At 36.7% G+C, this 25,425-nt stretch overlaps 1 protein-coding gene across 4 annotated transcripts in view; it reads right to left on the bottom strand.

The window, feature by feature from the left end:
* C2CD2 (C2 calcium dependent domain containing 2) overlaps positions 1-25,425 on the bottom strand; it is a 115,984-nt gene that overhangs the window by 63,782 nt on the left and 26,777 nt on the right. For all 4 annotated transcript variants that reach the window (XR_006355673.1, XM_043995688.1, XM_043995689.1 and 1 more), the window contains exons 3-6: positions 11,565-11,684; positions 8,083-8,187; positions 3,475-3,597; positions 2,732-2,855 (exon numbers count right to left, since the gene is read on the bottom strand). Coding sequence is in view for 3 of the 4 variants with exons in the window: in XM_043995688.1 (XP_043851623.1) it covers positions 2,732-2,855; positions 3,475-3,597; positions 8,083-8,187; positions 11,565-11,684 (472 nt within the window). In the remaining variant the exon portion in view is untranslated. The remainder of the gene's footprint in view (positions 1-2,731; positions 2,856-3,474; positions 3,598-8,082; positions 8,188-11,564; positions 11,685-25,425) is intronic.

Below are 25,425 nucleotides of genomic sequence, written 5' to 3'. Positions count from 1 at the left end.
TAGCTGTGTGACCCTGGGCAAGTCACTTAACCCTCATTGTCCTGCAAACAAAAAATTTTTTTTAATTTAAAAATAAAATTGTCTTGGATCATTGTATTAAAAAAAAGAAAGAATATTTTTGTACATGTGGGTCCTTTTCACTTTTCATGATACCTTTGGAAAACAGACTTAGTAGTGGTATTACTGGGCCAAAGGGAATGCACAGCTCCATAGACCTTTAGGCATAATGGAACTGAATTTTGTTTAAATTATTTTTTTCAATTGACAAAAATCTATTTTCTTTTTGTCTAACCTACCCTGTTATAAAAAAAAATAAAACAAGATAAAGCAAAAGCCCTTATTTTTTACAATAGGCATAGTAAAGGAAAATAAATTTCTACACTGGCCATGTCCAAAAACATACTTTGTCTCAATCTGCACCCTGAGTCCACTGCCTCTCTGTGAATAGCAGGATACAATGCTTCATCATCACTCTTCTGGTTGGATCTTGCATTGATTCAAATTCTTAATTCTTTCAAAGTTGTTTTTTATACTATTGGGTTTTTTTTGTTTTTGTTTTTTAAGTGAGGCAATTGGGGTTAAGTGACTTGCCCAGGGTCACACGGCTAGTAAGTGTTAAGTGTCTGAGGCCAGATTTGAACTCAAGTACTCCTGACTCCAGGGCCGGTGCTTTATTCACTGCACCACCTAGCCACCCCTATACTATTGTTACTATAGCTGCTTAGTGTTCTCCTTGCTCTGTTCACTTCATTCTGCATAATTTCATACAAGCCTTCCCAGTTTCCCCAAGACCATCCTTTTTACCATTTCTTATGGCACATCAGCATTATGTTCACAAAACAAAATTCATTCATCCATTCTTCAATAGGAATCCCCTTAGTTTCCAATTCTTTGCTACTATAAAAAGATCTGTATACATATTTTTTATATTAATGACTATTTTTCCTCTTTCTTTGTCCTCTTTGGTCTAGTAGTAGTATACCTGGGTCAAAGGGTGTGCATGTCCAGTTCCAAACTGCTTTCCAGAATGGCTGGACCAAGAATACACTAGCATACCTATTTTCCCATAGCCTCTCTACCTTTTGTCATTTTCCTCTTTTGTCACCCTACTACTCTGATGGGTGTGAAGCAAAATTTAAAGGTTCCTTTTAATTTTCATTTAACCAATTATTAGTGACTCAAAGCATTTTTTTTCAAATGGTTATCAATAGTTTGGATCTTTTCCTTTGAAAAATTCTTTTATCCATTTCTCTATGGGGACTGATTCTTGGTCTTATCCTTAATCAGTTAAATATCTTTAATTTGAGATTTCTATTAGAGAAATTTGCTGCAAAGATTTCCCCCCATTTACTTGTTTCTTTTTTTTAATAATAAAGTATTTTTTTCCATTACATGTAAAGATAGTTTTCAACTTTTGCTTATACAAGCTTTCCAATTTCAGATTTTTCTCCCTCCCTCCCCTCCCTCCCCCCCTCCCCTAGACAGCAGGTAATCTGATATAGGTTTTATACACACACACACACACACACACACACACACACACACACACAATAACATTAATCCTATTTCTGCATTAGTCGTGTTATAAGAGAAAAATCAGAGCAATGATGAAAAACCTCAAAATAGAAAAAAAAAAACACCAGCACCAAAAACAAAAGAAATAATATGGTTCATTCAGCATCTATACTCCACAGTTCTTTTTTTTTTACTTGGATTTGGAGATCCTCTTCTATCATGAGTTCCCTGGAACTCTTCTGTACCATTGCATTGGTGAGAAGAATATAGTCCATCACAGTAGATCAACACTCAATGTTGATGATACTGTGTACAATGTTCTTCTGGTTCTGCTCATCTCACTCATCATCAGCCCATGCAAGACCCTCCAGGTTTCTCTGAACTCCTGCTCATCGTTTCTTACAGCACAATAGTATCCCATTGTATTCAAATACCACAACTTGTCCAGACAATTGTCCCCAATTGATGGGCATCCCCTCAACTTCCAATTCCTTGCCACCACATAAAGAGCAGCTATAAATATTTTTGTACATGTGGGTCCCATTCCCCTTTCCATGATTTCCTTGGGGAAAAGACCCAAAAGTGGTATTGCTGGGTCAAACGGTATGGACAGCTTTATCGCCCTTTAGGCATAATTCCAAATTGCTCTCCAGAATGGTTGGATCAGTTCACAGCTCCACCAACAATGCATTATTGTTCCATTTTTCCCACAGCTTCTCCAACTTGTTTCTTTTCTAATGAAAATTTAACATTAATCCTCACAAGCCAGTTCAAGATGCCTCCACTCCACCTCTCTCCTCATTTGGAATCTTCCCTATATTAGTGTTTTTCGTAACCATTGTATTTTTAAAAAATAATCCAGATAGAAAAATATCAACTTATCAACGAAGAGTAATATCCCACTAGAAGGATACTTAGTGTAAGGAAAAAATGTTGGTTGGAATACGAGATAAACTGGATTTCTAACTTTCTGGCTTCAGTTCTTTTAAGCTTCTGTCTACAAAATTGGGAGCTTGATTTCTGCACCACAGAGTTTGAAGCATAGCAGGCCCTAGTAGTACTTAACACCTAAAAGTCACTTCGACCTTTTATCTACTGTGTATGTTACAATTTCTTTGTGCCAGAAAGCACTATCAATTTTACAAAATAGCCTGGTCTATTATTCCATGTTTCTGAAACCATAGTATAGCTTTGTCTGATATTTCCAATATTCTACCTGAAGAATCAGGATTATTCAGCAGTGTTGCTTGGATATTCTTCACCAACAATTTTAGCTTGTGAATCCTTGGGGGTTTAGGAGGGCACGGGTCCTGAGGTAGATTTGAGATATGCCGCATATCCTGTAGGAGAGCAATGAGAAAAAAGAAACATTTACCCAAAAGTATGAGAGAAAAGAGGTGAATGAAACAAATACCCAGTTTTCAGTCCATAAAGTGTGAATGCAAATGGTGAGAATCCCTTGCATACAATAATAAGCCTCATAAGAAAAGGAAAAAGTTTCCATAATAAGAATCAGGTGAAAGACTAGAACATCAAAATCTTTACTGAGAAACTTCTGCTAATAGAAACATTTATCTGTAACTTACACTGTTAGAGTTGCTTGGGAGTTTAAATGACTTGTTTATCATCACATAGCCAGTGTGTGTATCACAGAAGCAAGGGATGAGCTCAGATCTTCCTGACTCCAAGGCCATCCATTAGAACATGATGAAAATACCTTATCACTAAATAATATGTAATGATGTTCTATAACTGTATTGAATACAAAAGTTACTTGTGTCCTAGTCACTACTCTATTACAAGGCAGTGAAAAAGACTGCAATCCAGTAGGTTTGGAAGGCCTGGGAATAGGAAGGAGGGTTATGGGAGATCGGGAAATGCTGTAAGACCATATATAAATTTCCAATGGCAGATCAACAGTGACCCTGAAGTGGTATTAATAGCAAAGAAAAGATTCACCTCTGCCTCTTTTACATCCACAGTTTTTGTGCTCAAAATCACTGATGGGGAGACTGAACAAACTAGATGTTTCAAAATATCTTTGAGGGTTTTGGATGGTTCAAGTGCCCCAATCATCTGATCCTAGGAAAAAAGGAAACATCATTATAAATATTTCAAAAGCAAAACAGAAAAAAAATTCATGCAAAATATGCAACTCAAATAACCATGACATAGCTACAAAGTAAATTTGGCACCAAATTTCCTTCTATTTGGGTCAACAATGATATGGGATATAACAATGTTATAATACAACTTGACCTTATTTTTGATAGGTTCACAACAGTATTATAGAATGGTAAGGGATCACAGAAATCATGTCTATGGAAGAGGCAGCAGGGTACAGTGAAAAAGGAGCTAAATTCAGAGTCATAAAAACTGTCTGAATGCTGGCTATACTTCTTACTATCTTATGGCTTTAAATAAGTCACAATCTCTCTGGGTATTAATTTTCTCATTTATAAAATGAAAGACTTTGAAGAACTGGCTTCAAAGGTTATTATTTCCAGATTTAAATTGCAGACCATATTCTTTGTGTTCACAAGTAACCCAAAAACAAAATGGGAAAAGCCTGACTTCATTTTTAGTTGTTTCATATATTTTGTTTATGTGAAGTTTACAGCATATTACCAGGGATATCTTGCAGAAAAGAAGGGACACAAAAGAATTTGTATGACTAGAAACAAGGTGGTTTGGGTTAACAACAAGAACGAGGGATAGCAAACACCTCAAGTGTTTTACTAGCAACAAATATACAAAGAATATATCCAAAACTTCTCTGTGTATTACTACTCTCTCAGTCGTAAAGGTTTAAAACCTTGAAGTAATCTTTGAATCTTCTTTTCTCTTACCTTCCACATGCAATCAATTGCAAATCCTATTAATTTTACCACCTTATTAAGCAAAAGTCACAACTCTACAGGATATGGGTAGTGGTTTAATTTATTGCAAGAGAAATGAACATGCATGTGGAACTCCTTTTACAAAGTATGAAGGAGTTCACAATAGAGATAGAAACTTAAATATTTATGAGTTACAAAGAGGGGAAATCTCATGGGAGAAGTAGAGGGAAATCCCCTCCCAAATGGAAATGGAATGGGAGGAGGAAGGGAGCAGTAGGAGAGGGAAAAAGTCCAAGAAAGAGAGGGAAAGCATGAGTAAGTAAGATGGCAAAAGCAGCATTATTTTCCTTTGAGAACTGTTAGACTGTTAAGATATAATAGTCTGGGGGCAGCTAGGTGGCACAGTGGATAAAGCACCGGCCCTGGAGTCAGGAGGACCTGAGTTCAAATCCGGCCTCAGACACTTGACACTTACTATCTGTGTGACCCTAGGCAAGTCACTTAACCCCAATTGCCTCACCAAAAAAACAAAAAAAACGAAACCAAAAAAGATATAATAGCCTGCTTATCTATGATGGTTCCAGCTACACAATTTTTCAGTATGGTGCAGACTGAGGTTGCAGTCCCAGGGTCAAAATGACTGGTAGTACTTGTGGCCACAAGAGAGCAAGGCCCTTGGTCCCAGTTCCAGGGCAGAGAAGAGTGCTTTATGGTTTCTCACTGGGGATTAGGGCTTCTGGTCTCAAATCCAAGACAGAGGGGAGCACTAGCAATTGTGGCTGCAAAAGAGTGGAGGACCTGGTCACAGAGCCAATGGCCAAGAGGAGTGCTAGAACTGGAAAGAAATGTCTCTTCCTGGGTAAAGACCAAAACACAGGACAGGAGGACAGTGACCACACCTCTTCCCAAATCATACTGCCTTGGAAGCACCAAAAAGCTAGAGACACTTAGAAATAGCTGTGAAAGGGGCAGCTAGGTAGCACAGTGGATAAAGCACCAGCCCTGGATTCAGGATTACCTGAGTTCAAATCCAGCCTCAGACACTTACTAGCTGTGTGACCTTGGGCAAGTCACTTAACCCCCATTGCCCTGCCAAAAAACAAACAACAACAACAACAACAAAAAGAAATAGCTGTGAAAACAACAGCACAATAAAGCCTGAAACTTGGATAGGGACCCTCAACCCAAACCCTAGGTGAGAAGCACTTAGCTTTAACATGAAACCCAAAATCAAGAAAAAGATTCCAAATTAGAACAAACAACAACAACAAAAAGAAAACGACCATTAAAAATTGTTATGGTGACAGGGAAACCAAAGACCAAACTCAGAAGAAGACAATAGAAAGGGAAGGGGAAAAATGAAGAGGAGAGGGGCTGATAGAAGTGAGGGCAGATTAAGAGAGGTAGTAAGCAGAATCAAAACAGACTTTTGAGGAGAGACAGGGTTGGGTGAGGGAAAGAGGTGGAGGCAGAGAGAGAGAGAGAGAGAGAGAGAGAAGGATAAATGGGGGGAATAGGTAGAGGGAAATATAAAGTTAATAATCATAAACATGGATGTGAATGGAATGACCTCACCCATAAAATGGAAGTGGATAGCAGAATGGATTAAAAACCAGAATCCAACATTTTGTTTACAGGGAACACATTTGAAACAGAGAGATACACAGAGTAAAAATAAGGGGCTATAATATAATCTATCATGCTTGAGCTATAGTTAAACTACAACAAAAACCCCAAACAGAGGTAGATATATATCATGATCTCAGATAAAGCACAAGTAAAAATAGATCTAATTAAAAGAGATAAATGGGGGGCAGCTAGGTGGTGCAGTAGATAGAGCACCGGCCCTGGAGTCAGGAGTACCTGGGTTCAAATCCAGCCTCAGACACTTAACACTTACTAGCTGTGTGACCCTGGGCAAGTAACTTAACCCCAATTGCCTCACTAAAAAAAAAAAAGAAAAAAAAAGAGAGAGAGAGATAAATGGAGGAAGTTGGGTAGCAAAATTCTAGGATACAAAATAAACCCACATAAATCATTAGCATTTCTACATGTTACCAACAAAGCCCAGCAGCAAAAGATAGAAAGAGAAAATCCATTTAAAATAGCTGCAGACAACATAAAACACTTGGGAGTTTACTTGCAAAGACAAACCCAGGAAATATGTGAATACAATTATAAAACACTTTTCATATAAGTAAAGTAATACCTAAACATCTGGAAAAATATTAATTGCTCAGAGGTAGCCTGAGCCAATATAATAAAAATTATCATTCTACCTAAATTAATTTAGTTATTCAGTACCATACCAATCAGATTACCCAAAATTATTTTATAGAGCTAGAAAAAATAATAACAAAATTAATTTGGAAAAATAAAAGATCAAGAAAATCCAGGGAATCAAAGGAAAAAAATGTGAAGGAAGGTGGACTAGCTGTACCAGATCTCAAATAGTATTACAAAGTGGTAATCATCAAAACAATCTGGTATTGCTTAAGAAATAGAGTGGTGGATGATGGGAATAGATCAGGTACACAATACATAGTAGTAAATGACCTTAGTAATCTAGTGTTTGGCAATCCAAAAGATCCAAGATTTTGTGACCAAAAGAAATCACCATTTGACAAAAATCATTGAGAAAACTAGAACACAGTATGGCAGAAACTAGGTATAGACCAAAATCTCACACAGTATACTGAGATAAGATCAAAACAAGTATACTATTTAGACATAAAGGGTGATATTGTAAGCAAATTTGGGGAGGATGGAATATTTTACCTGTAAGAAATATGAATAAAAGAAGAATTTATGACAAAACAATAGATAGAGAGCATTGTGGTATGTAAAATGGATAATTTTGATGACATCAAATTCAAAAGGTTTTATACAAACAAAACAAAAGAAAGCAGGAAGCTGGGGGGGAATGTTTTACAGCAGGTTTCTCTGTTAAAGGCCTCATTTCTTATATATAGAGAGAAATGAGTCAAATTTATAGGAATACAAGTCATAACCCAACTGATAAACGGTCAAACGATATAAACAGGCAATTTTCAGAAGAAGAAATCAAAGCTATTCATAACCATATAAAATGCTCTAAATCACTATTGATTAGAGAAATGCAAATTAAAACAATTCTGAGCTATCACCTCACACCTATAGGATTTGCTAATATGACAGAAAAGGAAAATAATAAATGTTAGAGCAGATATGGAAAAATCGGTACACTGATGTACTGTTTTGTTTTGTTTTTTTGCGGGGCAATGGGGGTTAAGTGACTTGCCCAGGGTCACACAGCTAGTAAGTGTTAAGTGTCTGAGGCTGGATTTGAACTCAGATACTCCTGAATCCAGGGCCAGTGCTTTATCCACTGTGCCACCTAGCTGCCCCTCTTAGTGTCCATCAGTTTTGGAATGGTTGAACAAGTTGTTGTATGATTGTGATGGAATAATATTGTGCTATAAGAAATGATAACCAAGATGCTTTCAGAAAAACCTGGGAAAACTTACATGAACTAATGCAAAGTGGAATGAGCAGAACCTTGTACATAGTAATAGCAATACTGTACAATGATCAACTGTTAATGGTTTAGTTATTCTCAGCAATACAATGGTCCAGAATATTCCAAAGGATTCATAATGAAAAATTCACCTCTAGAGAAAGAACTGATGGAGTCTAAATGCAGCATAATATTATGATATGAGATGTGTTGAGAATAATAAAAACTAACCTCCTGTATTTCTTTAGGCTGGATTTTTATATTTATCTCCGAAGCATTGAGGAAGGACCACTTTATCAATATATCTTCTCTTTTCTCTTTCATATGAAATTCTAGCTATTAATGGAAAAACCAGTTATTAGGATTTATGATCTTATGGTCACTATTGTAACAAAAATAGTTTTCAAATTCAGTAGTTTGATTTCTCATAATATATTATTAATTTTTTTTTTTAGTGAGGCAATTGGGGTTAAGTGACTTGCCCAGGGTCACACAGCTAGTAAGTGTTAAGTGTCTGAGGCCGGATTTGAACTCAGGTACTCCTGACTCCAGGGCCGGTGCTCTATCCACTATGCAACCTAGCTGCCCCATTATTAAATTTTTAATGAAAAAAGAGGGGGGAAAGAATCATATTAAATATTACTTAAATGGAATAGACACATTTTTTTTTTACTACTGTCACCCTTCATATACAATTAACTTCCAAGTTGTGTCAACCCTACCTCTACATCTCTCACAATCTATCCTTTTTCTTTTTCTCTATTCACATGGCTACCACCCTAATTCTGACCCTAATTACCTGTTTTATTCTAATGCAATTGACTTCGAAGTAGTCCCTTTGCCTCCAGTCTCTCCCCTTTCCAATCCACCCTCTTTGTTGAACTAAATTATTGAACTCTAGCCAAATAAAATAGAGTATAAAAGAAATGATTGGTATAGGTTCATAATAACTTGTCATCATTCATTTTTCCCAATAAGTCAAAGTGATTGTGTAAAGAACAGATATTTTAGTTTCATTACTGTAACACAATTAGCAAACAATCATACATAATGGCAGGTCATTAGGTATTAAAGTCTCTTTGAAGACTAGCATTATCTTATGATTTTTCATTACAATAATATAAGAGAATTGGACACACTTGCTCTCGGTGCTAATACTAAATCTTTAATAATTACATCTATGCTAGCTATAAAGCATATGTGGCTCACAAAATTCCAATCTACAATAAAAGTCACTGAGGCAGAATTCCAAACATGATCAATCAATTTATTAGAGAGACTGGTGGTCCCCGATCAATTGGGTCCAAGACCCTGGACCTCATGGTCCCTGATGCTCATGGAAATGCCTATGATTGCTTAATCTTCAGAATGATTGACTAAAGTCAACATCCATCAATCATAACCACTTTGTCAGTAATCCTTCCAGGAGTCATTAACTACAAGTCATTAATTGTAGGCGATCTCATTGAGGTTTTCCATAACCCATCAAAAACTAGTGTTCTAGGAACCAAAGATATCAGGGCTTTGAAGCAAAGATCACTAGGGATTAGACAATAGTGATTAACAGGTGTGGAAAGGTAAATGAACATTATTTCAAGTATTACACTTGGAGTGTGTATGTGTGTGTGAGAGAATGTATTAATAATTCCTAATAACAAACCTAATAGGGTATAAATCTATCTGATAAATCAAATACAATTAATAGAATCATCAATAAATGGTAGAATTACCAATCGTAACTCTTATCCTGACAGCATTAACTAAAATAACTAACTCAAACTTAATTCTATTCTACTCAATTCACCAATACAATCACTGATACCCATCAAATCACAAATCACATCAAATGACTGATTATGATTGAATGGACTAGAGGGTATTAAAATTATCTTCACATACATTTTTCTTTCTTTTCTTTTTTTTTTTAATGGGGCAATGGGGTTAAGTGACTTGCCCAGGGTCACACAGCCAGTAAGTGTCAAGTGTCTGAGGCCGGATTTGAACTCAGGAACTCCTGAATCCAGGGCCGGTGCTTTATCCACTGCGCCACCTAGCCGCCCCTTCACATACATTTTTAATTGCTTTGGACACCAGGTATAATTATATCAGTGATCCAAATTATTAAAATCATCAGGGGAAACAAAAAGGGAAAAAATAATTTTCAAGAATATTGCTGTTCACAATCATATAAAAACATAGAACATAATGAAATTTCCTGGCCAAATGTGGGATTGCATTCAAAATGTCCCAACCCTTTTGGAGCAATTTTCTACTGATTTGTATCTTGAAAGAAAAATGTGTCATGCTTAAACTGCCTATGGTTGAAGGGATCTCATTCCATTTATTTTTCCCCACAAAAGAATGACAAAATACAGCTGTAATAGGGAAAACTAAATGAAAAATCTTTCTATAATGTATTAGTACATAGTACACTTTCCCACCTTAATTAATATACAATATACTTTATTAAAACCACATTTCTTTGAAGAATGAAGTTCTTACAAAATTTTAAGGAAGTGTCTCATCACTCAAAGGAATATTAATGTATAAGCTAGAAGTAATTGGATTGAATCTATAATGAACCTAAAATATATCTTCAGTGTCACTTTAAAAGAAATTAAATCAATACCTTATAAGCTTTTCTTTTAAAATTTCCCCTTTCCCCAAAAATGAGAGCTCCCAAATTCCAGTTAATTTATGATTATCGATAACTGAGCTTCTAATGAATTAGAGACATCTAGCTATGCATATATTCGTATTCTTATTAGTTTCACTTCTAAGCATAGTCTCATGACAATTCCAAACTCTGATATTTACTACCTGTGTGACATTGACAAGTCACTAAACCTCTCAGGCCCTCAGTTTCCATATCTATAAAATGAGTATGTTGAATTAGATGGCCTGAAGTCCTTTCTAGATCAAAGACTCTGTGAATAAGAAGGCAATTACTGGGAACTAGTAATTACTGATGTCCTCTCAATTTGAATTTTTTTGGGGGGAAGGGAAGATAAGACTATCTATGATTTTTCCAACTCTACATATCTTTAAATTTTATTCATTCATTTTCAAAATCATGTCGCATTCACCCCTGATTTTATTTGTATATACACGGCCTCATCTAGCTGTTCTTTCCAACTCAATTTTCTAGAGGTGATTTCTACTTTCTCATACAGCACACTGGGAATTTAGGGGTAGAGACCAAAGGTAGAGGTTTCATTGTCACTGGAAATGAAAAGAGTTCAAGATAACCATGTTAGTAGATTTCTCTTCCATTTCCATGTCAGTTTGTTGCCTTCCTTCCAATTTTATTTATAGATGTTCCTGGAATGATCTGGCTTGGTTGAATCTCAAGGCAGGCTTTAATCGGAGCTGATTTCCTCTCTAGCACCATTTGGCACTATTTTGTGAGGTGATACACTTACATCTGTATCTATAAAATATCTCTTTTAGAAAGACATATGTAAAACAGCTCATGCCCTACTTAATGCCACATTAAAGCACTACTTAAAGCCAGTTTTGGGGAGATTTGGTGTAGGGTTTTTTTTGTTGTTGTTAAGATGGCTCATCTTATGTATGGTACATTTTATATAGTTTATAACACATATTAGCTAATGTATGATGCTTTTCCTTTCATTTAATATAAAGGAAGTATGATTTGGGAAGGTTCCATAGCAAGTTTTCATAATATGAAAAGAAAAAACACTAAATTTTACCTGTAACTGAAATGGAGACAGCTGTACATCATATGACTGACATTTTGAAGCATCAGATGAGGCAGAGAGCACATGGACAATAAACTTAATTGACTCTCCTCCAACATTACAGGATACCACCTAGGGGAAGAGGAGGAAGTATTTAATTAAAATTTAAAAATAAAAAAAAAAAACTTGGGGCAGCTAGGTGGTGCAGTGTAATAAAGCACTGGTCCTGGATTCAGGAGGACCTGAGTTCAAATCCAGCCTCAAACACTTGACACTTACCAGCTGTGTGACCCTGGGCAAGTCACTTAAGCCTCATTGACCCACAAAAAAGAAAAATAAAAATAGAAAATTTATAGAGCAATAAAAATCTTGCCTATACACAATTTGCATATATATATTTTTGTTTACCAGAATTCCATAGCTAGCCATAAGTTTAAATTTTCTAACTTGATTGAATATCATGCAGCACTTAAAAATACCATTCTAAAATTTCCTTTAATAAAGATTAATTTTTTTTCACAGAAGTTCAACACAGCAATTGCCAAATCAGTTGTTATGATCCCTCTTCCTTTAGGCACACTTGCCAGCATTTTAAGTTTTCTATACATTCCCAGTCAGTAAGTCAACAATTCAATTAGTCAATAAGCATTTATTAAGCACCTAGAATGCTCTAAGAACTTTATTGAGTGCTAAGGATACAAAGAAAGGTAAAAAAGCAGTCCCTGTTCTCTAGGAGCTCACAGTCTAATGCAGAGTTAAAATATTAAAAATTACATACATAAACAGAAGGCACTAGCATTTCCCAGGATAATGTAAGGTTTCTTCCCAAAAGTACAGTTTTATCTGGCACTTGAAAGAAGCCAAGAAAACAATAACTCCAATATGAGGAAGGAGAGTATTCTAGGGATCAAGGATAGCTAATTAAAATGCACAGAGTTCTTGTGAAAGAAAGAACAAAGAGGTCAGTGCCATTGGATCACAGAATGATTGGGGTTGGAAGGAAGTAAAGTATAAGAAAACTAGAAAGGTAAGAAGGGGTCAGGTTATGCCAAACAAAGGATGATTGGGGGAGGGTGGGGATGACTCAGTGAAACCTGAATTTTAGGAAGATCAATTTGACATCCAAGTAGAGGATGCACTGGAATGGGGAGAGACTTGTGGCAGGGAAACCACTCAGAAGGCTTTACAATAGTCCAAGCCATGAGATGATATGGGCCAGTGCAAAAGAATGATGGTAGATATGATGAATTAAGGCTAACACCTGGGTTGCAAACCTGATTGACTGAGAGGGTGTTGACAATAATTGGAAAGTTAGAAAGAGGGAAGCATAAAGTGGGACAGAAAATAATGAATTCAGGTTTTGGACAAATTAATTTAAAATGTCTATGGGACATCCAGTTCAAGATATCTAAGGGCAGCTAGAAATGCAATTCTGGGGGTGAGGGGAAAGGTTATGGATTGGTTAAGTAGATCTGATATTAATATGCAGTAAAATCTATTAGTCATATGTGCTTTCCAAAAAGAGTGACTCAAATCTGGAAATCACAGTTATAACTGTTAGAACGATTAACTCAGAATATAACTAGTATGTGTATATATTTGGAGGGAGAAAAAAAGAAGGTAGGTTGGGATAAGTGATAGTATGGGGGTTGGGGGAAGAAGGCGACTGCCATGATTTACAGGTACAGACTATCATGCTTTCCAAAAAACCTAGTAGAATCCTAAGAATTTAAAATCTAAAGTTGTTAAACATGTTATATAATGAAGTAAAAAAGAATGATTCCAAAATTAATTCATTTAAGAAAACATATCATAAAATGTGTATCTTCTACAACTAAAGTAAAATTATTAATTAAAAGTACACATGTGAACCTTGAACCTTGAAGGATTTAGAATTTTTTGTTATTACTATTGATAGATTACTGAGAAATATCATATAGCTATGATGTAAATTCAACCAATAAACAAGCAATTATTATTTATTATTATTATCAGTTATTATTTGAGAGGAATTGTGCTAATTCTGGGGCTATAAAGTCAATAGTGACATAGCACCTAACCTGAGGGAGTTTACATTTTCATGGGGATGAACACATGTACATATATTTATATTTTATATACAAAATTAACACAAGATTGTGGACAGGAAAGCATCTTCCTGAGTTCAAATTTGGCCTCAGAAAATTACTAGTTATGTGACCCTAAGCCATTTAACTCTGTTTGCCTCAGTTTGCTCATCTGTAAAATGAGTTGGAAAAGGAAATGTGTGATCCTGGGGAAGTCACTTAACCTCTGTTTGCCTAATCCACTGGAGAAGGAAATGGCAACCCACTCCAGTGTCTTTGTTAAGAAAATCCCAAATGGGGTCATGAAAAGTCAGATACAACTGAATGACTAAACACAACAGAAGTGAAATAGCCAAGCCAATTCTTTAAGAAAGTCACTTTGGCATGTGTGTGGAGATTGGATTTCACTGTGGAGAGACTTGAATCAGAGAGACCAAATAAGAAGATATTGAAATAATATAATTAAGAAATGATGAGGGCCTAAACCAGGGTGGTGAATATGAGAGTGGAGAGAAGGTAATATACATATATTAGAAATATTGTGGGGGCAGCTAGGTGGATAAAGCACGAGCCCTGGATTCAGGAAGACCTGAGTTCAAATCTGGCCTCAGACACTTGACATTTACTAGCTGTGTGACCTTGGGCAAGTCACTTAACCCTCACTGCCCCACAAAAAAAAAAAATATTGTGTGGCAAGACAAAGCCAGAATGGTGGAGTAGAGGCAGCAATCCAGCTGAGATCTCCCAACATTCTCTTTCAAACAACTTTAAAATCAAGCCTCAAATTGAATTCTGGAGAGAAAGATCCAACAAAAGGTCAGAGTGAGACATTTTTTTTCCAGCTTACAACAACACAGAAGGTTAGCAGGAGAGGTCTGTGACACTGGGATAGGGACCAACTTGAGGGAACAGTAGGGGTGGGCTCTGGCAACTGCAACAGTGGCAAAAGTTTAGGGAGCTCTCAGCCCAAAGATGACAAGGGAGAAAGGGGTTCAAGCAACTAGTCAGAAATTACAAGGGACCCTTTGCTGGCACTGGGCACAGGATCCTGTGTAATTGGCTATGTGTAATTCTGGGACATAGTTGCAAGGCATAGAGGAGCACTAAAGTGTGCAGCTACAGGAGAGCAAGGAAACTGATCCCAGTTCCAAGGCTGAACAGCTTGCTAGAACTTGTGGCTATAGGCCAGCAAGGGGGCCTTCCTGAATAAAGACTGCAGTGCAGACCAGGAGAGCAATGACTATATCTCTTATTTTATCACACCACCTTGGAAGCACCAAAAACTTATAGACCCCCAGGACTAGCTCTGAAAACAACAGAATGAAAAAACCTAAAGATGGGGACAGTGCCTCCCCATCCTCAGATGAGTAGAATACAACTTTAACATAGGGTTCAAACTCAAGATAGAGGCTAGAAAAATGAGCAAACAACAAAAAAAGTACTCGACTAAAATAAGTTAATATAGTGGCAGGGAAGACCAAAACACAAAATCAGAAGAACACAATAATGTGAAAACAGCTAAAGGATCACACAAGATTTAGCTGTTTCCACAATAAGGGAGAGGAAGACTTGGAATATGATATTCTGGATGGTAAAGGAGTTAGGATTATAACCTATTCAGGAAAAATAAATATAATCCTCCAAGGAAAAATGGACAATTAATGAAAGAGAGGACTTTCAAGCATTCCTGATGAACAGCTGAGGGCTAAATAGAAAATCTGACATACAAATACAATACTCAAGAAAAGCATTAAAAAGGAAAATGTGAAAAAAAAATCATAAGGGATTCAACAAGATTAAACTGTTTATATTCCTGTATGGGAAGATGATACATGTAACTCCTAAGAACTTGATCATTATTAGGGCAGACAGAAGGAGTCTATGTAGACAGAGGGCATAGGTGTAAGTTGTTTGTGTTGGGATGATCTAAAAAATACATGAAGGGGTAAGAAAGAAAGATGCCTGAATGAAAGATCAAACATTACTGATAAAAAGCCCAGAGCTAATAAAACTGCATACCCTTTGACCCAGCAATACCAGTACTAGGTCTATATCCCAAAGAGATCATTAAAAAGGACCCATATGTACAAAAAATGTTTATAGCTGCTCTTTTTGTGGTGGCAAAGAATTGGAAATTCAGAGGATGACACCAATTGGGGACTAGCTAAACAAGTTGTGGTATATGAATGTAATGGAATATTATTGTGCTGTAAGAAATGATGAGCAGACAGATTTCAGAAAAACCTGGAAAAACTTACATGAATTCATGCTGAGTGAAATGAGCAGAACCAAGAGAACATTGTACATAGTATGAACAACATTGTATAATGATCAACTGCGATAGACTTAGCTCTTCTCAGCAATACAATGATCCAAGACAATGCCAAAAGACACATGATGGAAAATGTTCTCCACATTCAGAAAAAGAACTATGGAGTTTGAATGCAGACTGAAACATACTAGTTTCACTTTTTTTGTTGCTGTTGTTTACTCTTGTGTTTTTTTCTTTTGTTCTGATTCTTTTCTTACAGCATGATTGATGTGGAAATATGTTTAACATTATTGTAATATATAACCCATATCTGATTGTTTGCTGGATTCAGGAGTGGGGAGGGAAGGAAGGGAAGGAGAAAAATTTGGAACTCAAAATCTTACAAAAATTAATGTTGAAAACTATCTTTACATGTAATTGGAAAAAATAAAATAAAATACTATTAAAAAAAAAGAAAAGACCAGAACTAAACAGAAAATTTGATTTTCAAATAAAAGACTCAAGAGAAGTATGAAAAGGTGCATGGGAAAGAAAAAACAATAAGTTATTCAATAAAGTTATACTTTCCTAAATAGGAAGATGAGACTTGTAACTTTTTTTTTTTTTTAGTGAGGCAATTGGGGTTAAGTGACTTATCCAGGGTCACATAGCTAGTAAGTGTTAAGTGTCTGAGGTCGGATTTGAACTCAGGTACTCCTGACTCCAGGGCCGGTGCTCTATCCACTGCACCACCTAGCTGCCCCGACTTGTAACTCTTAAGAACTGTTTCTGTATTAGAGAAGTTAAAAGAAGTTTACAAAGACATGGGTTGTGGGTATAAGTTGACTTTGATGGAATGATATAAAAAAATTAAGCGGTAAGAAAAAGTATTGCATTGGAAGAAGAGGGAAGGGAGAGGTAGAATAAAGTAAATTATATCACATGAAAAGATAGGAAAGGAGCAACTAGGTGGCGCAGTAGGACCTGACTTCAAATCAGGCCTAAGACACTTGACACTTACTAGCTGTGTGACCGTGGGCAAGTCACTTAACCCTCATTGTCCTGCCAAAAAATAAAAAAATAAAAGATATGAAAGACCTATTACAGTGGAGGGGAAAAAAAGGGAGTAGGGTGAGCATTGCTTGAATCTTACTCTCATCAGATTTGACTCAAAAAGGGAATTCCATACACACTTAATTGGGTATAGAAATCTATCTTACCCTACAGGGAAGTAAGAGGGGAGGGGGACAAGAAAAAGCAGTGAGGGATCATAGAAGGGGGATAATGGAAGGGATAATAGAATAAGGGAGGCAGTGGTCAGAAGCAAAACACTGGTAAGGAAGAACAAGGAGAAAGGAGAAATATAAACAGGGGAAAACAGGATGGAGGGAAATGCACACTAATCATAACTGGGAATGGGAATGGGATGAACTCACTCCTAAAACAGATAGCAGAATGGATTAAAAACTAGAATCCTACAATATGTTGTTTACAAGAAACACATTTGAAGCAGAAAGATACACACAAAGTAAAAGTAAAAGTTGAAGTAAAAAAAAAATCAGGGGGAGGAATCCTTATCTCAGACAAAGCAAAAGCAAAAATAAATTTAATTAAAGGAGACAGGGAAAGAAACTACATCTTGCTAGAAGATACCATAAAAAATGAAGAAATAATATCAATCCTAACATCTATGGACCAAATGGTAGAGCATCCAAATTTATAAAGAAGTTAAATGAGTTATAGGAATAGACAGAAAAACTATACTAGTAGGGGACCTCAATTTTCCCCTCTCGAAACTAGATAAATTTTTTTTAACATTTTAAAATTTATTTATTTATTTATTTATTTTGTGAGGCAGTGAGGGTTAAGTGACTTGCCCAGGGTCACACAGCTAGTAAGTGTCAAATATCCACTGTGCCACCTAGCTGCCTCAAAACTAGATAAATTTAACCACAAAATAAACAAGAAGTTGAGGAGGTGAATAGAATTTTAGAAAAGTTAGATATGATTGACCTTGGGAGAAAACTGAATGAGGATAGAAAAGAATATATTTTTTCTCAGTAATACATGGCACCTACACAAAAACTGACCATGTATTAGTACATAAACTCCTCACAATCAAATTCAGGAAGGCAGAAATATTAAATGCATGCTTTTCAGGTCATGATGCAATAAAAATTACATGTAATAAAGGGCCATGAGTAGATAGATTAAGAATTAATTGGAGGGGCAGCTAGGTGGCGCAGTGGATAGAGCACCGGCCCTGGAGTCAGGAGTACCTGAGTTCAAATCCGGCCTCAGACACTTAACACTTACTAGCTGTGTGACCCTGGGCAAGTCACTTAACCTCAATTGCCTCACTAAAAAAAAAAAAAGAATTAATTGGAAACTAAGTAATCTTATCCTAAAGACTGAGTGGATCAAAGAACAAATCATAGACACAATCAAAAATGTCATTAAAGAGAATGAAAACAATAAGACCACAAAAATTTATGGGATACTGTCAAAAAAATACTTAGGGAAAAATTTATATCGCTAAATGCTTACATCAATAAAACAGAGAAAGAGCAGATCAATGAATTGGGCATGAAACTAAAAAAAACCCAACAAATTAAAATTCCCCAGAGAAACACCAAATTGGAAATCCTGAAAATCAAAGGAGATTAATAAAATTGAAAGTAAAATCATTGAGCTAATAAATAAAACTAAGAGCTGTTTTTTTTAAAATGATAAATCACTGGTTAATTTGATTTTTAAAAAAGAAAGAAAACCAAATTGCTAGTATCAAAAATGAAAAGGGCAAATTCACCACCAATGAAGAGGAAATTAAACCAATTATCAGAAGCTATTTTGCCCAAATGTATGCCAATATATCTGACAAGCTCAGTGAAATGGTTGGATATTTTCAATAGAAGATGAAATATAATTTTTAAAAACCATTGTAGAAAAAAAAATCAAACAAGTCATTACTATTAAAAAAAAAGAAAAAATAGTCCAAGAAGTTTAAAGAGTGATCATGAAAAAGATGATTCAATGGTATTTCATAGCTATCCAATCTTATAAATTTGGAAATGATATTACTTTTATGCATTGTAAGCTATAATATACAGGCCCAGTTTATGAACAGGTTTTGTTTCATTGGTTAAAAATTAAGAATTGGACAAAAGAGTTCTAAAGGTTCTTTTTAGACTTACTATTATTTGAATCTAGAGAGTTTGGAATACAGATAGTTCAAATTCCTACAGTACCTCTAGTGGAAGACCAGTAACAACTTTAAAATTACATAAGAAGAGGTCTTATACTTCCTAGCTGTGACATCAAGGGCAAGTCACTTTTTTATCCTCAATTTCTTTATCTGTAAAATCAGGATAACAGTACCAACCTCATATGGTCGTGTTAACACAACAAGTATTTAAGGGCCTATTATGTGCTAGGCCCTTTGCTAAGTACTGGGGATACAAAAAAGTTAGAAAAGATCATTATCTTAAGGAGTTCACAATCTCATGGGGGAAATAACATGCAAATAACTGTGTACAAACAAGATATATACAGAATAAATTAAAGATAATCTGACAGGAAAGGCAGTAGGAATAAAGAGAATGGGCAAGGCTTCTTGCAGAGGATGGGACCTTAGCTGAGACTTCAGGGAAGCCAAAAGGCTGAGATGAGGAGGGAGAGAGTTCCAGGCATGGAGAACAGCCAGTGAAAATGCAGTGTTGGCCGATGGAGTATCTTATGTAAGGAACAGAAAGGAGGCTGGTGTTAGGGAATCACAAAGTATGAGATGGGGCATAGGGTGTAAGAAACCTTGAGAACAAGAAAAGGGTCACACTATGAAGGGTTTTGAGTACCAAACAAAGAATGTTGATCCCAGAGTCCCTGGAGATTATTCAAAGGGGTGGGGGACGTTAGAGGGAGTAGAAAGTGGGGAGCGATATGGCCAGACCTGTGTGATATGATCAGAACTTCAATTGGGAGTTTATTCAAAGGGGTGGGGGAAGTTAGAGGGAGTGGAAAGTGGGGTGTGATATGGCCAGACTTGTGTGATATGATCAGAACTGCAATTGGGAAGATCACTTTGGCTGTTAAGTGCAGGATAGACTGGAATGGGGAGAAGGAGGGAGGGAAGCCAAGAAAAAGAAAAGGAAGACCAACCAGTTATTGCAATAGTGCAGGTATGAAGTGATAAGGGCCTGTGCACCAGAGTTGATGATGAAACCTAAGCTGAGAGCCCAAGTGATGGATAGGAGATTGATAGTACCCTTGACAGTAATAAAGAAGTTGGGAAGAGTGGTGGATTTGGAAGAAAGATAATTAGTTTTATTTTGGATATATTGAGTTTAAGATGTCTAGAAAATAACAAGTTCAATTGTCCAGTAAGCAGCTAGAAATACAAGAGTGGAGTCAGAAGAGAGGTTAAGGCTGAACAAATAGAATTAAGAATCACCTGCATAAATATGATCATTGAATCCATGGAATTGATGAGATCACCAAGAGAAATAGTATAGAGAGAGAATAGAAAAGGGCCAGAATAGATCCTTTGGGGACATTCAAGCTTAGTGGCAGATGATAACCCTAAAAAGGAGATTGAGAGGGAGCAATCCAAAAGGTAGGAGAATCAGGAGAATTGCAGTGTCATAAAAAAACTACAGAAAAGGAGATAGGAAGGAGAAAAGGTGAACGTTGGCAAAGACTACAGAGAAGATAAGAATGATAAAGACAGAAAAAACCATTTGATTTAGTGATTATTAATTCTGGTTTCAATTGAAAAATGAGGTCTGAAGCCAGACTGCAGAAAGTGAAGAAGAGAGTGAGAAGAAAGAAAGGAAGTAGAGGTACTTATTGTAAACAGTTTTCTCAAGGAGTTTAGCCATGAAAGGGAAGGTGTGAGATTTAAAATTGGATATTAGATCATAAATCTCCCCTCTTTAACCTTTCCCTTAATTTATCTCCCAGACTAGTAAATGGAAGAAACCTCTGGTCTATAGTTAGAGCTTTTATTGTGTGGTAGTTACCAGGTGATGTTGATTAGAGGGATAGGAAAGTAGAAATATAAAACAAATAGTCTTAAGTCTAAGCTTAGTCTATATTCCGTATAAAACTCACCAAAAGCCCAAGGCCACCTTTGGGGGGAGAGAGAGAGCCGAGTCAAGCACGTGCTGCTAACAGCGAGCCGGGCCACGTCCAACTCCAGTCCGCGTCTGTCTGTGTGTCGCAGTCCTCGGACCAAGAGAGCAGGAAAGAGAGATACCACTTCCGTTCTCTCCTTGCCTTTTAAGCTCGCACCCCAGAAGTGGAGTGCTTAGCAGCCGGGCTGACATTCGTAGCCCATGCACGGCCGTCGGTCTCCTCCCCGAAAGGGTAGTCCTTTAAAAACTGGCATCTTTCCGTATTCACTAACCGACTGATAGGAAACTTTTTACCACAAAGGGAAATATAGGATGATATCTAAGGGGGATAGACAGATCAAATAAGAATTTGTTTTTCTTTTTGTGGATGAGTAAAACTTGAAAAAAGCTAGTAAACAAAGAAAAATTGAAGATAAGTGAGAAAGTGTCATTGGAAGGATCAACCAAGATATGAAAATCATTTTGTAAACTTTGTTGTTATTATTAATGTTAATTATTATTTTGCAGATGAGGAAACTTCAGCCTAGGAGCATGATTTACCAAAGATCACACAGCTATTAAGTGACAAAGAGAGAAATAAATTATATATTCTATTAAAGTACATTAATCTAAATATGAGATTGTCTTTCCCAAAGTATCATCTATGAATAGAATAGATGGAAAGAAGAACCATTTACCTATAATGGATACACAAGAAATAACTATTGATTGCTTCAATCAGAATATCACTATTATGTGTGACAGCATTCCCCTCTCCACTTCTGATGATTACTATTAAGTCTATTACTATTAAGTCTCTTATTGTTCAGCTGTTTCAGTCATTTCTGACTCTTCATGACCCCTTTTGGGGTTTTCTTGGCAAAGATACTGGACTGGTTTGCTATTTCCTTTCCCAGATCATTTTACAGATGACAAAACTGAGGCAAACAACATTAAGTGACTTGTCCAGAGTCACACAGTTTGTCTGTGGTCACATTTGAACTCAGGTCTTCCTGACTCTAGGCCCAGACCTCTATCCACTGTGGCTCCTAGTTGCCCCACTATTAAGTCTACTAGCTAATTATTAATGGGAAGCACACCAATGGGGGCTTGAAAGTTATAGTTTTAGAAGAGTGGTACCACAAGGTAAAAACCATGAACCTGAGAAAGTAGGCAACCTTTAGTGACTTAGACTAAGAAGGTAAGTTTGGAGCAGTAATGCTGCCACATATACACAGAAACAGAGAAAAAATGGGACCTAGGGTTTACCACAAATGAAGTGGAAAATGACTCCAAAAATGTTTACATAAGGAAGTAAGAACAAAGACTTCATAGCACCACAAGTAAATTCTGTTCAAATACTACATACTTTATTTTCCTCATTGTGGACAAAATTTTGACTGCTCTTATTTTGCACAGATATCCTGCCCAATACAGCCCCAAGCTGGTTGGCAAGTTAAAGCCACAGGATCAAATGACATAATATTTGTAAAGAGCTTAGCATAGTGCTTACTACATAGCAGGTGCTACATAAATTCTTATTCCCCTCTCACCCCATTTCATGACACTGTATCCCTAGCTATTCTCTCTAGCACTGGGTAGGCTTTCTCTCACACTCCTCTCATACTGATCCTGAAAAGGGATTTGGAATACTCTTTATTTTCTACTTGTCACTTCCAGAATCTCCCTTTTTCTCCTTTACTCATTCTTTTGAAATCCACACAATTAAAATTTTCAACTGAAACTTTTCCTTTATTTTCTATCAAAACTACAGGGGTTATAGTATACTAACTCCCAGGTCATTTCTGTCTTTTTCTTCCTTTCTTTCTTTCTTTCTTTCTTTTTTCTTTCTTTCTTTCTTTCTTTCTTTCTTTCTTTCTTTCTTTCTTTCTTTCTTTCTTTCTTTCTTTCTTTCTTTCAGCACAATGGGGGTTAAGTGACTTGCCCAGGGTCATACAGCTAGCAAGTGTCAGGTGTCTGAGGACAGATTTGAACCCAGTTCCTCCTGAATCCAAGGCCAGTGCTTTATCCACTGCACCACCTAGCTGCCCCATAACTATCTCTTTTCAAAGAGTTAACCATTTAACTCATCATCTTCCTCTTTTCCTCAAACCTTATCCTAGGGATGTTTAAAATTCAAACTCCCTATCCTCTCATTTCCAAAACCTCCTTAATCCCATGATGTACTCCTTCAATCTATTTCAGCCACATAAATATCACATGATAGAAATTACCATTATTCAAAAGTGTCCTATGTGACTTATACCTCTCCCTATATTTCACTATCTTTGTTCTTTGCCCTTATTGAGACCTCCATTCTTTCTACCTTTAAGTACTTTCTCAGACCATTACCTCTCCTCTGACTTCATTCTTCTCCCTCTTCAATCTCAACTCAAAGTTAGTCATCTCAACTCTACATTATTAACTTCTCTTGAATCTCTTTTCCCCTTGCCTCACTGAAGCTCTCCTGCCAAAGCTCAACTTTGAATTACTCCCACCATCTACTTCTTCAACTCCCACTCATGAGCTACTAAATGAAGCTAAAGAAGATCCCACAACCATTTCTAGGTACATTAAAAATTCATGTAATCCAACCTCGACAGGGCCCTATGGCAACCAAGTAGTCCTTTTATTGCTCCCTAATTGTTTTCCTAACTTTTTGTTAAGGGCTAAAATTCTAGCTAAACTGTCTAAAATATCTAATGAGTGGTCGCCAATAAATTATAAGCTTTAGCAAGAGTTAGACTTTTAAGCATTTATTAAGGAGAATAAGAATTTGGTAAAGAGAGAGAAAGGCCTAGATTCCTATCTATTAAAGGGAGAGCACATTTCTAGCTCCCTTCTCCGCCAGAGTCCAGAGGAAAGAGAGTGAGAGTGAGCGCCAGTCTCTTCCTTCCTCCTCCCACTAGTCCGCGTCACTTCCTGATGCCAAAGAAAGACTCCTGGTCTTGCCCTCAAAGACCTTCGCTTCATGGGCAGAACTCTTCTACAGTAAGTATCCAGCAGGTGGCGTTATTCCAATCGTTACATTTTACACACACACACACAGACACACACACACACACACACACACATGTTATTCCAAATATTCTTTTCCTTCCTGAAGCCTTCTCATACTTCTTCATCCCCTCCTTCTCTCAGATGAGCACCTTGCCTCTTACTTTGCTGAAAAAATTGAGGCCATTCAATGTGAGCTTTCTCTTCTCCTCATCTCAAAACCCTATGACTCTTTCCTACTCTCACCCAGACTCTTACAATGAGACATTTCTTGCTAAGGCCAACCCCTATAAATATGCACTTGATCCCATACTCTACCACTTTCTCTAGCAGATTATATCTTTAATCATCCCCTCCTCCCTTGAATCTTTAACCTCCAATAATTGGTTCATTCCTTACTGTCCAAGTCCAAGTTTCTACCATCTGTTTAAAAAAACCACCGCGAGATCCTCTCCCCTCCCTCAGGACACAATACTATATTTATCTTTCCTTTCTCATCCAAACTCCTTGAAAAAGTTGTTTACACTTGTTGCCTCTATTTCCTCTCCTTTTACTCCTCATTCACTGACTCCTTTGGAACCTGGCTTTCGACCTAATCACTCAAAGTAATCAGTGATTTCTTCATTGACAAATATGATGATCTTTTTTTCTTGACCTATCTGTTGTATTTAGCTTCCAAACATTCTTCCCTCTCTGAGTTTTTGTCACATTATTCTTGTTTTCTCCTATCTACAGGACCCACTCCTACTCAGACTACTCTATTGGCTTATCATCGTCATAAAATAACCTTTAACTTATTTTTTACTGGCAGGTTTTATTTTAAAAGAAAGTCAGGTAGCCAACTGAAGCTTTTTCTTTTTGTGAAATTTAGCTAAGACCTTCAAAAATCTAACCCTGGTTATTAACTGGTTAATGATAAAAGAATTTATGGCTTAGTTTCATTTACTCATGATGAGTATTTCCTGGCTAGTTGTAACCTGATCAATTTACAGTTGATCCGATGGAGATCTTCCCTTTCTGTTATCAGCTCTTTTGTGTGTACATCTGTACTTTTCTACTGTGGAACAGTACAACCAAGAAGCAGTGAATTGCTTCCACAAGGCCTAGATGCATTGTGAAAGAGGTGGGTACTAAGATCGTTCATTTTTGTTGTTCTTTGTTCTCAAAGATGACCATGACATCAGAAGGTGATGTCATGACTTGCAATGAATTAGATTTAAGTGAAGGAAGGCTGTGCAAGGTCACCAATCTCACTACCCTCCAGAGCCATCTGAGTCATCAGGATGACTGGAGATGGCCCCAGATGTTTGAGACAATAGGGGTTAAGTGACTTGCTCAAGGTCACACAGCTAGTAAGTGTCAAATGTCTGAGGCTAGATTTGAACACTGGTCCTCTTGACTCCAGGACCAGTGCTCTATCCACTGCATCATCTATTTACCCTAAGATTGTT

Source organism: Dromiciops gliroides, chromosome 3, assembly GCF_019393635.1.
Source record: "Dromiciops gliroides isolate mDroGli1 chromosome 3, mDroGli1.pri, whole genome shotgun sequence".
Classification (NCBI taxonomy): Eukaryota; Metazoa; Chordata; class Mammalia; order Microbiotheria; family Microbiotheriidae; genus Dromiciops; species Dromiciops gliroides.
Note: the sequence above shows the minus strand (reverse complement) of the source record. Positions and strands in the feature narration are given on the sequence as shown.